The 16,194-nt window shown below is 40.0% G+C and overlaps 1 protein-coding gene across 1 annotated transcript in view; it reads right to left on the bottom strand.

Annotated features, from left to right (window-relative positions):
• The window catches only part of RAP2A (RAP2A, member of RAS oncogene family), a 38,550-nt gene extending 22,433 nt beyond the window's left edge, over positions 1-16,117 (bottom strand). Inside the window, exon 1 of the mRNA XM_040267368.1 lies at positions 15,533-16,117. Within this exon, the coding sequence (XP_040123302.1) occupies positions 15,533-15,846 (314 nt within the window). The 5' untranslated portion in view covers positions 15,847-16,117. The remainder of the gene's footprint in view (positions 1-15,532) is intronic.
• Positions 16,118-16,194: the final 77 nt, after the last annotated feature.

Genomic DNA, 16,194 nt, shown 5'->3' with positions numbered 1-16,194 from the left:
CATAATAATAATGTATACTCTTTGTATGATGACAGATGGTAAGAGGGCTTATCATGGTGGTCATTTTGCAAATGTGTAGAAATATCGAATCACTATGTTGTGCACCGGGAACCCACAGAGCATTGTAGGCCAATTATGCCTCAAAAGCAAAAACAGGAAAACAAACTCACAGAAAAAGAGAACAGATCTGTGGTTACCAGAGGCAGGGGAGGAACTGGATGAAGGAGTCAAAATGCACTGATTTCCAGTTCTAAGTAAATAAGTTCTAAGGATATAATGTACAACAGGATTAAATATAATTAACACTGCTGTATGTTATCAATGAAAGTTGTTAAGAGAGTAAATTCTAAAAGTCTCGTCACAAGGGAAAAAAAAATCTTTTTTTCCATTTCTTTAATGTTGCATCTGTATGAGATGACGAATGTTCACTGAACCTCCTGTGATAATCATTTCATGATGCACCTGAGTCAAATCATTATGCCGTACACTTTAAACTTATATAGTGCTGTGGGTGAGTTACAGCTCAATACAATAGGAAAGGGGGGAAAAAGTTGTACCCCCCCAAAAGCTTCCTTAGAAAAAGTGGTCTAGTAAAAGCAATGTGTTTGGTGGAATAATACTTTAAAACTTAAAAATAAAACTGTTCCAAAAAAAAAAAAATGTATTCTGTCTCTCTCTCCATATATAATAAACTCAACACTGTCAAACATATATTCATTTGTAGTACATGTTGACACACCAGATGGATGAAGATAGAATCTTGTACTTATTCTGCATAACGCCCAGGGCAATGTTATGCAAATAAAATGCTTTAAACCTTAGTATTTGATGTTGACAGTGATGACTTTTATGCAAAGACAAGATTTCTAGAATCAATTTATTAAAAAGCTCTGTCAACATATTTCCCTTCATTGCCCCCTCCTTCTCTCTCTCTCTCTCTCTATATATATATATATATACACATATATACAATGTAGTTATATGTAACCAGCCATAAACACTATTAAAATTATTTCTACCCCATGCACAGTTTTGGCTTTCACACAAGGTCTATTATCATTGATTGTCAACTTTTAAAAAAGGAAATGTTATTTAACAAATACTTTCTATATGTCTGATCACTTCCTATGAAGTATTTTTATATTTTACATACATGTACTAAAAAAAAAATGGAGCAGGAAATGGCAACCCACTCCAGTATTCTTGCCTGGAGAATTCCATGGACAGAGAAGCCTGGCAGGCTACAGTCCATGGGGTCGCAAAGAGTTGGACATGACTGAGTGACAAACACACACACACAAATCACAATTCTTTGTGAGTCCAAAATCATACTGTCACCATTTATAGGCAACAGAGCCTTGTGGAAGACAAACACACAAAGCACTCAGGCCTGTGAGGTCTGTAACACACGCTGGATGAGCACTTCAGACATGGAGGAGAAAGCAGCGGAGAAATGGAAGCACAGTACTAGATTGTGCTGTGTGCTAAGTCGCTTCAGTCGTGAAGCTGAAGCTCCAACACTTTGGCCACCTGATGCGAAGAACTGACTCAATGGAAAAGACCATGATGCTGGGAAAGACTGAAGGTGGGAGGAGAAGGGGACGACAGAGGATGAGATGGTTAGATGGCCTCACTGACTCGATGGACATGAGTTTGAGCAAGCTCTGGGAGTTGGTGATGGACAGGGAAGCCTGGCGCGCTGCAGTCCATGGGGTCGCAAAGAGTCAGATGCAACTGAGGAACTGAATCAAAGCAAAGAAAGTTTACATTCACTACCTCATCAGTTACTTTATTATAGCTATATTCCAGATGAGGAAGTGGAGATGCAGAGAATGCTAACTTGCTCCTCATAACATAACCAGTAAGTAATGAAGCTCAGCTTTAACCAGATTAACTGTTATGGTCTTCATAGGTAAAATCTGATCATTACATATGATAAAGTTAAAAACGGAATTAGTTTTTAATTCAGTAAAATTAACAGCTACAATAAACACAGTATATTTGTTATATTCATTGGCAACCTAAGAACGCATGTATTTAGAATTAAGAACAAAATAAAAATTTCCATCCAAAATGTGAGAAAAACACTCTAAGGCTTCATTTGCAGAAAGATGTAAAGACATCTGGTAAGAAGAAAATATTAAGATGTACTGAATTATTAACAGGATGTAGGATTTCCACATTTGAATTATTAATTTTTAAGGGCTGTTCCAAGAAAAGCATGAAAAACAACTCTTAAGTGTTTTAAGTAAAGGTTTATAATGTTTCTCTGGGGTAATTTTACTAAGTGATTTTAAGATAGCTATAATTATGGTCATCTTCATCTATTTTTACTGTCTTAAAGGCAAAGCTGAATCAATATCATCTTGGAGAGATACAGCAAGCCTCTTATAAAGATCAGTCTCCCCAGCAACCTGTTGTGGTAATGAACATGCATTCCGGTCAGAATCCTACTCAACGTCCCGTTCTCTGTTCTACACTGCACAGGGCCGGAGCTATCCTGCCTTATCAGGACGAACAAAACTACAGGAGAAACAAGTCCTCCTAATTGTAATCTGCCCAACAAAGAGTAACAAGTGCTTGCTCAAAAGATACACTTCCTGTTATCTTTTTGATCCTTGACCAAATGGTTTCTTTTTCCGTAACAGAGGCTGCATTTACTAACTCAAGTTGGGAAATTTATTTCACTTTTAGAGCATTTATACAGCATTGCTGGAAAATGGAAAAGCGGGCAGAGAAGATAAAAGTTGTTTCAAACTATGAAAGAGATAGTTCCATTTATTTTTCTTGGAGAAAAATGTTCCACAATAGCAGTTCTCAAATTGTGTGTGATGAGATCAATTTAGTGGATCAAGAGGAACACTTATAAAAAACGAAGTAAGAAAAGAATAATACAGAAACTATAATAATAGCAACACAGCAAGTGTAACTCTTGTTTCATGAAATTTTGGTTTCAGTTATACGTATTTATATCTGTATGTGCATTATAAAATGTATTTTTGAGAGCCATGATTTAAGAAAATATAAAAGCCCCTCACTGCTGACTGAATACAAAGAAGTAGATAGTTTCTTAAAAAATACTCTTTTTGACAGATAATAACAATTTAAAAAAATAAGACACTGATGAGAGAAAATGAAGGAAAATCTAAGATTGTTCTGTACTCAAGGCCTAGAAGATTATTGTTAAAATGTCCATACTACCCAAAGTAGTCTACAGATTCAATTCAATCTCGAGTATCAAAACTCCAATGGCATTTTCCACATAAATATAATAAACAATTCTAAAACTGTATGGAATTACAAAAGACCTCAAATAGCCAAAGGAATCTTGAGAAAGAAGAACCAAGCAGAGGCCATCACACCTCCTGATTCCAAACTATATTACAAAGCTACAGAAATCAAAACAGTATGGTACCAACATAAAAACAGACCTATATTAATATATCAATGGAACAGACTAAAGAATGCCCATGCATATATGATCAACTACTTCACAACAAAGCAGCCAAGAATATACAATGGGAACGAATAGTTTCTTTAGGAACTGGTGCTGGGAAAATTGGACAGCTGCATGTAGGGGAATCGCACTGGAGTATCATCGTGCACCACAAACAAAAATCAACTCAAAATGGATTTAAAGATTTAAACACAAAACCTAAAACCATAAAACTCCTAAAAGAAAACATAGGGTGGTAAGCTGTTTGACATTGGTCTTGGTAATAAGTTTTTGGATTTGACATAAAAAGTGAAGGCAACAAAACTACATCAAACTACATCAAACTAAAAAGCTTCTGCACAGCAAATGAAACCATCAACCAAATGAAAAGGCAATCTACAGAATGGAAGAGAACATTTACAGATCATATACCTTATAAGGGGTTAATATCCAAAATATAAGAGGGACTCATACAACTCAATAGAAAAAAAAATCCAATTAAAAAATGGGAAGAGCATCTGAACAGACATTTTTCTGAAGGAGACATACAGATGACCAAGTACATGTAAAGGTGCTCAACACTGCTAATCAGGGAAGGACATATCAAAGTCACAATGAGATGATCACCTGTTAGAGTGACTATCACCCAGAATACAAAAAAACAAGTGCTGTTGAGAATGTGGAGAAGACAGAACCTCTGTGCACAGTGGACAGGGATGTAAATTGGCACAGGCACCATGGAGAACAGTATGGAAGCTCCTCAAAAAATTTAAAAGAGAACTATCACATGCTCTAGCGATGCCACATTTGGACATTTACATCTGAAGAAAACAAAATCACTATTTCAAAGAGACACACGCACCCTCAAGTTCACATTATTTACAAGAGCCAAGACGTGGAGACAGCCTAAGTGTCCACTGAGGGACAGGCTGATAAAGGAAATGCGGCATATACGCAAAACAGAACATTACTAAACCATAAGAAAAAAAAACAAAAGGAAATCATGCCATCTGAGACAATATGGGATAGAACTTAAGGGTATTCTGCAAAGAGAAATAAGTCAAGCAGAAGAAGACAGATACCGTGTAATTTCACTTACATAGAGAATCTTAAAAGAAACAAACCACAAAACTGAACTCAAAGATACAGAGAACAGAGGGAGGGTGGTTAATCGGCAAAGGTGGTTAAAAAAAAAAAAGGTATACGCTACCAGTTATAAAATAACTAGTAAGTAAGCCCTGGGGAAGTAAGGTACGGCATGGTAATAATACTGTATTCGATATTTGAAAGCTGCTAAGGGAGTAAACCATGAAAGTTGTCAGCACACACACACAAATTCTACCTACGTGTGGTGACAGATGTTAACTAAACTTACTGTGGTGATTGTTTTGCAGTATATATGTATACCAAATCATTATGTTTTATGAGAAATAACTTCTAAATATTTTAAGTTAAAGCTTTACAATGTTTTTGTCCTGGGTAATTTTACTGAGTGAAAAAACCCTAAAACTATTACAATGTATATGTCAATTATCTCAATAGGAATAAACTTTAAAAACCCACAAAATCATTAATCTGCATACTTCCCCATAAAATACCAATCTGATTTGTTTCCAAAACAAAAAACAAAACAAAACCAACAATCCATCCAATGTGACCAGGGAACACATTTCAGCATTTTGATTTAAAGAATGTGTAATTTACAAGTATACTTTATTCACATGTTGCAATCTGTTTTAAATAGCTTATTTGGATAGAGTTCAGCAATGTATGATAAGTTCATTTCCAACATTAAGTAATGAAATACATCAAACTGCAAAGAATTCCAATGCTGTTCTGTTACTAGATCTCCCAAACCATGTCTTCAATATAATATGCTGCTGACATTTGATTCAGATAACCAATAACCTTATTCTGACTCACATGCTGGAAAAAAAAAATCTTATTTCATAGCGGTGACCTTTAATTTAAACTGAAATTTATTAAAAATCAGGCTAATATAGGTGTCTGTTTTTTATTAGAGTTTTCCTACAAGAATAAGAGGTGAAGTAGTTGAAATATTAGGTCAGACGTTTCCAAAGAGGTTTCAATCTTTTAAAAGTATAATTTAAACAGTTTTTAGTATTGTGTGTGTGTGTGTATGTGTGTGTGTGTGTGTGTGTGTGTGAGAGTTGCTCAATCATATCTGAACTCTTTGCCACCCCATGGACTGTAGTGCACCAGGCTCCTCTGTCAACGGAATTCTCGAGGCAAGAATACTGGAGTTGCCATGCCCTCCTCCAGGGGATCTTCCCAACCCAGGGACTGGAGCCAGGTGTCCTGCATTGCAGGCGGATTCTTTACCATCTGAACCACCAGGGAAGCCCATTCAATAGTATGCACCATGTCAAAATCTTAGAAGGTTTAATCTTTAAGGTTATCAAAATATGTGTTTTAATATATTTTGATAACCTTAAATCTTACCAATATATTTTACTTATATACTTCACTGAAATGCAGATGTCTAAAATCACAGCATTGTCATTATTGATATCATTGTACTAAAACGCTAGATCTGATAAACCATAAAAGTGTGATTAAGAAATTTTTCTGTCAGGCTGAGAATGATTTTTAATTTAATGAACCACAGCGGTCAAAGGGCTTCCCTGATAGCTCAGTTGGTAAAGAATCGGCCTGCGATGCAGGAGACCCTGGTTCGATTCCTAGGTAGGGAAGATCCGCTGGAGAAGGGATAGGCTACCCATTCCAGTTTTCTTGGGCTTCCCTTGTGACTTAGCTGGTAAAAAAAATCCTCCTGCAATGCAGAAGACCTGGGTTTGATCCCTGGGTTGGGAAGATTCCCCTGGAGAAGGAAAAGGCTCCCCACTCCAGTATTCTGGCCTGGAGAATCCCATGGACTGTATAGGCCATGGGGTTGCAAAGAGTCGGACGCAACTGAGCGACTTTCACTTTCACAACTGTCCAAGTTACAAATAAAAAGGCAAATATCTACATGGTAGATTTCTGTACACCATTAATATTTCCTAAGACATTTCCTAGAGAAATCCACTCTCTTCATTTTTACTGCAATTATACCGTCTCCAACAGTTTTATCTTGGGTTAAAGTCTACTCATATTCAAACTCAAATATTTTTCCCCACAAATGTGGGGTACACTTTATACTTTAGGCCAGAAAAACATAAGTACATGAGGAAACAGTAGGTAAGAACAGATGGAGAGAAAGGGGGAAGCCCCCACAGAGCCAGAGGAAACTCTAGAATTAGAGCCACACTTCTTTCCCCAGGGGTTCAGGTTCCAGAGACGATGACTGAGAGAGAAACCATATAAAGTAAAAGTTATCCTTGGAAAAAAAACCTCCTGAAGCATGGTATACCTGGTGTTATGTAAAGATCACTGCTTAGAAATATGTATAAATATCTAATGTATGTACCTTAATGTGCCATAGATAGTTTTTGAAAAGATGTCATACAATTAGACCACTCAAGGGTAGTGTTACTGGGAAACTTAAAAAGATTCCAACTGTCTTGGCTTTTCCTGTTGGTTTTGTCTATTTTAGACAAAAGACATATTTTAGACAAAAGACATTTCCAGACATATTTTACTCGTTCCTACTCATTAACGTTTATCAATTATTGGCTTTTTCCTAAAGGAGAGTTAGAAGGTCAGTGTCCTCTACCTGCCTGAATACTTCTCATTTCTGTGGCCGGTCAGATTGCCTTTCGAATCATCCATCTGTTCCATTTGCCAGAGGATTTATCCATTTGGGGAGGGCTTATATCTTTCGTCTGTGTGCAGTGGCATGGCTGGCTGGCTAAATTCTTTTTTGCCCTCTCTACCTTTAAAAAGAAACTGTAATGATTCCCCTGATTAGAGATTTTATTGATACGATGATTACAAAACCTTAACTAGATTAAGATTTGCAAGTCACAGGCTGCTGATTCTTTAAGATTCATAGCAAACTACTTTCTCCCTTACCGTGCTAACTAGACAGAGGTATTCCCAGAAAGCTGAGCTGGAGGGGCATCATCTACAAAGTGAACTCAAAAAACTCTAATCCTGGGATGGTAAAAAGAACCCGACTCTACTGTAATTTACTCTAATTTTACATTGCAGTCAAACCAAGTTCCCCTTTCAGGGGGAAAAAAAAAACTCTGGGCTGTAAAAAGATGACTCATATCTATTAGGCTCTGTACCTTGGAGGAGCTCTCAATTACAATTTTGGTTTTCGGAGGGATCAAACCAGGCAAGGTAGTGTTTGGGGAAGAAGGAGTTGGTGGCAGACTCCAGAAATCATTTATAGGGACAAACAGCACTGGATGTATTTCCTGGTTTTAGCTCTATGCGCCAAATTACTGCGGGTCAAGATCTATGCTTTAGCAATTGGCAATCCATCTCTATCGTACAGCAGGCTTTTTGGCAACTTGCTGTGAAAAGAAAAAGGGCAAACAACCAGCTGGTCACTTAAAAGTGATCTCTCAAATGATAGAGAAATATAAATAAGAATAGTAAAAAAAAAAAAAAAAAAGGGAAAGAAAAAGTCACTCACTTGGGTAGTACATATTAACCACCCCTTTCCCCAATCTTTTTCCCAGTCTTAAAACGCGCCATTTCTTCTAACGTAACGAAGTCTCCTCTAGGTAACTTGCAATTCTCAAGTTCTATCCTTGGCCATGTACATTTTATTTTCTATTACTGGCCACCCACTTCTGTCTCGCTATACTCTATCCAGAAGGTCTTGTCTACTCTCCAAATCTGCATTATGAAGATGATCTCGAGTCTCTGTATTTATTCATACATAAACTGACCTTTCAGGCTTTATTCCAATATCCTAATTGCTTATTAGGTGCATCTATCTGGATGATCACCATCTCCAAAGGTGAAAACATCTCCCGCAGCTATTCCTCCCTAATCCTATTCGCTCATGTTCAGAATGTGAAGGTTACTTTCGACCTTTCCCTCGTCTCTCCCCTAAGTTTGATTAATTCACATTGTTTACATCCATTCTTTCCTTTCTGTTCCGACAGACACTGTGCTAACTCAGAATCTTTATAGAGATTCTGACAAAATCTTACAACTCTGGTCTATTATCACTAAGCCAGAATCTATCATATCATCACCATATTACCATTTCAGCAAGAATCTTGATCATGCTCCTTGACTACAAGATCAAGTCCGAAAGTCTTTAACCTTCTGTAATTCAGCTTTGCATATTAATATTTAGCCTTACCTCCTCTCACACTTTATATAAATTCCTGGTTTAGCTAATCTGGTCTACTTAACAGTCAACAAAGAGGAACTAAAATGCCTCTTGATGAAGGTGAAAGAGGAGAGTGAAAAGATGTCTTAAAACTCAACATTCAAAAAACTAAGATTATGGCATCTGGTCCCATCACTTGATGGCAAATAGATGGGGAAAAATGGAAACAGAAACAGACGTTATTTTCTTGGGCTCCAAAATCACTGTGGACTGTGACTGCAGCCATGAAATCAAAACATGCTTGTTCCCTGGAAGGAAACCTATGACAAACCTAGACGGCATATTAAAAAGCAGAGATATTACTTTACCAACAAAGGTCCATCTAGTCAAAGCTATGGTTTGGATGTGAGAGACATGTATGGATGTGAGAGCTGGACTATAAAGAAGGTTGAGCGCCTAAAAATTGATGCTTTTGAACTGTGGTGCTGGAGAAGACTCTTGAGAGTCCCGTGGACTGCAAGGATATCAAATCAGCCAATCCTAAAGGAAATCAGTCCTGAATATTCATTGGAAGGACTGATGCTGAAGCTGAAGCTCCAATACTTTGGCCATGTGATGCAAAGAGCTGAGTCATTGGAAAAGACCCTGATGCTAGGAAAGACTGAAGGCAGGAGAACGGGATGACAGAAGATGGGATGGTTGGACAGCATTGCCGATTCAATGGACATGAGTTTGAGCAAACTATGGGAGATATGGAAGGACAGGGAAGCCTGGCGTGCTGCAATCCATGGGGTTGCAAAGAGTCAGACACGACTAAGGACCTGAACAAAACCTCCTATGCATTTCCCACGTCGTGTTCTCCATCTGGACGACATCACGTTCCTAATTCGTTAAGGTTCTTATTAAACTACCTCTTTTCTGGTTGCCCTAAGCAGACAGAAGTATTCTCTTAGAGTTGAAGGGAGACTGTCTACTCCAGCTACAGAATGGGCTTTTAAGAATCACCTCCTCTCTCTGTAAAATTCAAATGCTTGGGGAAACTGAGGCCACTAAAGTAATTCTTTCTTTGAACACTGAATTTTTTCAACATATTTTTCTTGATTGTTTCCTAAGTGCCAGGAGCTGTGCTAACCACATGGGATTAGAGTTTAATAAGAAAGACTGATTGTACTTAAATATCACCCAAACATTTAAACTTTGATGAGCACTACCAGAAGAGGGGAAGCACAGGGTACCACTGATGTCTGAAATATGTGTGGTTGAGGGAAGGGGCGAGGCATGAAGTCAGTATAGTGTGGGAAGACGGGAAGGAGGAAATTCAATTTGGGAAGATCAGGAAGGCTTCCCTGAGGAGGAAATCTTTTATGTGTGTGTTAGTCACTCAATCATATCCGACTCTATGCTACCCTACGGACTGCAGCCTGCCAGGTTCCTCTGTCTTTGGAATTCTCCAGGCAAGAATATTGGAGTGGGTAGCCATTTGCTCCTCCAGGGGATCTTCCTAACCCAGGGATGGAACCCCGGTCTCCTGCATTCCAGGCAGATTCTTTACTGTCTGAGCCACCAGGATATGCAGATTCAATCCCTGGGTTGGGAAGATCTCATGGAGAACGAAATGGCAACCCACTCCAGTATTTTTGCCTGGGAAATCCCACGGACAGCGGGGCCTGGCAGGCTACAGTCCATAGGGTTGCAAAGAGTCAGATATGACTTCGTGACTAAAAAACTACAACCACCAAGAGGAGGATTTAACTGCAAAAGGCAGGTGATTTCTACATGTAGAAGGAATGCCCATAAGACAGGCAATTTTGCGGAACTAAAAGGAACTAAAAGGAGGTCTGGGTACTCAAATGCAAGGGGCGAGGAAGGTTGCCAGAGGTGAAGCTGGAAAGGCAAGGAAGGACGAGAGCATGCTGAGCCTGGTCATGGGGAGGATTTCTGGGCTTTCTCTTAAGACAGCCTTGGAGAGCATGTTCCAAGATAGTTCAAGTCAGGACCACAGGTTACCCTGGGAGGAATGGGACAAGAACTGAGGACATTAGAAAGAATTCGAGTTTTATTTCAACTGAAATATATTCTATATCCCCGCCACTCTTCCCTATGTGTTTGATCTCATCCAAAGTGAATTTCAAAAAAAGAAAGCACGGGAATTTATAAAAACCATCATTTAGTCAGCCTGCTAAGCTTGGATAGGAACTTGCACATGCACTTTCCAAATGTCCTGTGCTTTTCCAAAGTTGCTTTATGTCACTTCGCGTTTATAAAAGACCTCTGTTAGTACCTGTTTTTGATAACCAAGAGAAATCAGGTGATTTTTGCTTTTAAAAGTGAAAAATGAAAAGGGCGTTCAGCATTTGGTTTGATGTGAGCAGCTGAGAAGTAGCACTACCCTATCAAGGAGATAGGCACCCCCAAGCTCCCTCCCCAGGAACCACTCAGCATCTCGGCATCGAGCTGCCACAGCTTTGAACTGTGTCTGTGCACATCTGAGCTTTACCTAGATTTTTTTGTGTGTATCTGTAAGCACGATGTGTCCTAAGGTAACCACTTCTTTGCTTTATGCCATTGTGGCTTAGGAGAGGTTTCATAGGAATGCTCTCCTTTCAGATAGGGCATGGGAAATCTGTGTATGAATATCCATGAACCTATGACTACTTTTTTTCCAGTAGTCATGTATGGATGTGAGAGTTGGACTATAAAGAAAGCTGAGCACTGAAGAATTGATGCTTTTGAACTGTGGTGTTGGAGAAGACTCTTTTGAGTCCCTTGGACTGCAAGGAGATCCAACCAGTCCATCCTAAAGGAAATCAGTCCTGAATATTCATTGGAAGGACTGATGCTGAAGCTGAAACTCCAATACTTTGGCCATTTGATGCAAAGAACTGACTCATTAGAAAAGACCCTAATGCTGGGAAAGATTGAACTCAAGAGGAAAAGGGGACAACAGAGGATGAGATGGTTGGATGGCATCACTGATGCAATGGATATGAGTTTGAGTAGGCTCCAGGAGTTGGTGATGGACAGGGAGGCCTGGTATGCTGCAATCCATGGGGTCGCAAAGAGTTGGACACAACTGAGCGACTAAACTGAACTGATAGACACTTTTATATTTTCTAGAAGCAACACTCAATACAAGAAAAATCCAGCGACATGCTCCATTTCACTGTTGCCCACGCATAGATGGTACAGTAAAAGTTACATGTTCATTCTGTGGCCTTTTCCTGCAAGATCCTTAATAAGCGAAAATATTTTAAAAGAATACCAACAAAATTTTTCCAAGGATTGTTTTCATCACTATCACTTTTTTAGTATCATCTTGGGCTTCCCTGGTGGCTCAGATGGTAGAGAATCTGTCTGCAATGGCAGGAGACCAGGGTTCAATCCCTGGGTCAGGTTGATTCCCCTGGAGAAGGGAATAGCTCCCCACTCCAGTATTCTTGTCTGGGAGATCCCATGGATAGAGGAGCCTGGGGGGCTACAATCTATGGGGATGCAGAGTCAGACATAACTGAGTGACTAACACTTTACCAGTCTATACTAGGTAATGAATTTCAAAATGCAGCCACAAATTTATTTCCTCTAAAATAACATTTAAGCAGACAAGGAGACAAAGTTAAATAACAGCTGGCATTTTTATGTTCAAGGTATTGCGCTGGATACCTTAAAATGTATTACCTCATTTAATACTAACAAAGACTCTGAGAGGTGCATGCGCGTGTGTGTTAGTCGCTTAGTGGTGTCCAGCTCTTTGCAACCCCACGGGCTGTAGCCTACCAGGCTCCTCTGTCCATGGGATTCTCCAGGCAGAAATACTGGAGTGGGTTGCCATTTCCTTCTCCAGGAGATCTTCCTGACCCAGGGATCGAACCTGGGTCTCCAGCACTGCAGGCAGATTCTTTGAGAGGTGCGTGCCATACTCTTAATTCACAACATGGAACCTGGAGCTTAGAGAAGCAAGTGTTTTCCCAAAATATTTACACCTTAGACCTGCACTGTCCCATATGTTAGCCTTGGAGCCAGGTGTGGCTGCCGAGCAACTGAAATACAGCAATAATACTGTATAAATACTGAAATGTGCAGTAAGTATAAACGGAACCCCAAGTTTTGAAAATTTAGTATGCAAAAGAAAATGATGAAAATACCTCAAGTTCTGAATACTGATTAGATGTTGAAATGACAATATTTTAGAGTGGGTTAAATAAAATTTATTATTAAAATTAATTTTACCTGTTTCACATTAAAAAAACAAATTCAGCTACTAGACATTTCAAAACTACACATGTGGCCCACAATTATATTTGAATTGAATAGTACTGCCGTAGACGAAAGGCTGCATAATTGAATTTGTCAGTAAATACCAAGTTCAAAGGCAGCCTCGTGTAGAGAAAGAGAAGAGTACATGGATTCATGCAGATTTGGTTTAAATATTCCCTCCACCAGTGACTAGTTTTTGGCAAAAAATATCAACCCTCTCTACATTTCACTTATGTCATCAGCATTATGGTGATATTAAACATCCTCAAACAACTGTTGTATGTAATATGTAAAGCAGCTAACTGGCAGAGGGGAAAGAACAACTACAAATACCTCCTACAGCAACTGCTTAAAAATTGATCCTCAAAAAGAACAGAAAATGCACTTATTTGAAAATCACATTTTATTCTTTAAGTGGGAAAAGTTAAAGAATCAATACACTGAATGCCTGCTCTAGCATAATATATGCATAATAGATACTGTATTATACATAAAATACACAGATTCTTTCAATATTGTTTAAAATATGCTATAGGCTGGGAGGCCAGATAATGAGGTTAGGGTGAGGTAAAAAAAATATCAGGACACAGATAGGCCCAGGTGGTTCTTACGGACAATTATATTGAGCTTATGAACTCCACATCAGCTGATTTTTTTCAACCTTTTACATCAGGAACTAAGACGAGTGAGTAAAATGACATCAGGGCAAGTAGAGTTTTACTTTTTTTCTTCCTGGGTCATACTGCAAACAAATAAATTGTTCCAGTACACTAAGTTCAGACTAACTCATTATTGGTGATCTCAAATATACCAAGAGAAACTACAAAATCCTGTGAACTATACTATCCAATGACATTTTGCCCTATTCTATCCCCTAGGCTCCTGTCAAGAAGTTTGCACTGGGCATGTGACTTTATCAACGTATGTGTTATCTGTATATATGTAAATGCAAAGAGTGGAGCAGTTGGGGCATTTACTTTAATGTGATATATGTATACAGCCTAAGACTGACATGTGACAATGTGTTTGATTGCCCTGTTCTATAGGGATTTTTTGTTGTTGTTGTTGTTAATAGTCCAAGGGAAGTGTTAAAGATTTGAGCCTCTTAATATAACTTTAACACCAAAAGTATTCCTATGTTAACTATAGCAATTAACTTTAAGAAAATGATACTGAAGAAGTAAAAAAAAAAAAAGCTATCAGATTCACGGATCTTAGAACATCATCAGAGACCATAAAAATATTCACTTTATTCTAGTTTGAAATTTAATTGAAGAAGTAATATACAAAATTTTAATTTACCTATTAAAGTGCATATTCAATGAGTTAAAGGTCGGGGGGGGGCACTTCAGGAGAGGGCTTCCCCTTTGATCTCATATGTGGCATCAAAAATCTGCTTCTTGTAATGAATTTTTGAACAACCCCTGAGGGCACATGACTTGGTATTTGCTCTTTCAAAATGAGCTGATTCAACTTGGCTAAAAATGAGATTATGTCTACAGTACACTTACAGCTAGCTTTCAGCCAATGTCTATTAATTTAGGGTTATAGGTAGAATTGGGTAAGAAAAACAAAATTACACTAGATCAAAATTATTAGCAATTATTAATAATAAGAATCAGACAAACCAGTAATGTGCACTTAACCAGTAATTAGAAAAATTTGCCAAAACTCGGAACTGATATACTGCATTTCTGATTCTTGAAATTATAGGAAAAAATATAATCAATTTAAGAGAATACAAATATCATAAGCCATTTAAGCTACCAGCCATATTTTCAAAATGCACAGTTTAGAGTAAAAGAGTTCCTATCAGGAAAGTGCTTATTTCCATTAACTTTACACTAGCTAATATTTGAGTCACACCTTTGAAGAAACTTGCTTTATTTTCAGGAATGTCTCCCCCTCCCCCCTTTTCTTTCTTTCTTGTTTTTGGGAGGAATAAGGCAGCTAGACTAAAAAAAGAAAAAAAAAGTTGTCACATTCTTTAACGTGAGGGATATATTTGTGCTTCTATATACTAGAATATACTCTATCGATTCCACTGAGCCAAGTCTTCAATAATATGATAATCTGTCTTACAAGTTTCATCTTAATTGCAGAGTTCATTTTTGTTAAAACGCCCTGGCACCATTCAGTCTTCTATGAAATGAGAAAGGTCTTTTTCCTTCGGACCTGACATGTTTACCACGTATGTGTGAGCAATTTTTGCTGTCATCTAACTGCAAAGGTCTTTTTGTTGGTGGTGAATCTGAAAATGTCTCCACTATACTTGCACAGCTGCCCTCTTCCCAGCAGAAACCAACCCGCCCCTCTCCCCTCTGCGAGTTTTAAACTTTCTTTGCTTTGGGGGTTCTGCACAAGCGCTACTAGTAACATCCAAGAGACAAAGAGCTGTGCTTGTAGGATGCCAAATTTGAGTTGTGAAACAAAGCACTCAAATTTGAGATTCAAGAGGATGAGGATGATGCTGGTAAAAAAAAAAAAAATGATAAAGCGTTATGATCCTAGAGCCGTCTCCCTAGACAGCTCCTCCAGCCCACGGCCACCCCAGAGCACGCGGGAGGGAGTTTTGATCCCTGAACAGGAGGGCTGCGGGGCCCCCCACCGGCGAAGCCCCCTGCCCGCGCCCCCGGCCCTCTCACCGCTTTACTCGGATGATCTGGTCCCGCATGGGCTTGATGTCCTGGAAGCTCTGCTGGTTGACGAGGCTGTAGACGAGGATGAAGCCCTGGCCGTTCTTGATGTACAGGTCCCGCATGGACGCGAACTGCTCGGTGCCCGCCGTGTCCAGGATCTCCAGCACCGACGGCGACGAGTCCACCTCGATCTCCTTGCGATAGAAGTCCTCGATGGTGGGGTCGTATTTCTCGATGAAGGTGCCGGTCACGAACTGCACGGTCAGGGCGGATTTGCCGACCCCGCCCGAGCCCAGCACCACCACTTTGTACTCGCGCATCGTCCCTCCGCGGCCGCCGCCGCCGCCGCCGCCCGCGACATAGACCTACGCCCGCCTCGCTGCACGCCCGGACCCTGCGCCGCCGGCCGGCCCCGCCGACTCCCGCGGCCGCCCCCACCTCACGGCCGCCGCGGCCCCCCGGGCGCCGGCGGAGGCAAGCGCAGCCCTGGGCATAGGGGCCGAGCCAGGTTGCAAAGCGGCCCCGCGGGCGCCGGCAGGCACTGAAGGCGAGCGGGGAGCGGGAGCTAAGGAGCCGCCCGAGCCGCCCGAAACGCGGGCCCGCAGTGCCGCCCGCCCGGCCGCCCCGCCCCTCGCGCCTCCACGCCCAGCTCCCCGCCCGCCGCCGCC

Source organism: Oryx dammah, unplaced genomic scaffold (genome assembly GCF_014754425.2).
Source record: "Oryx dammah isolate SB20612 unplaced genomic scaffold, SCBI_Odam_1.1 HiC_scaffold_24, whole genome shotgun sequence".
Lineage (NCBI taxonomy): Eukaryota > Metazoa > Chordata > Mammalia > Artiodactyla > Bovidae > Oryx > Oryx dammah.
The sequence above is the reverse complement of the archived record's forward strand: the minus strand, read 5'-3'. Positions and strand labels throughout refer to the sequence as shown.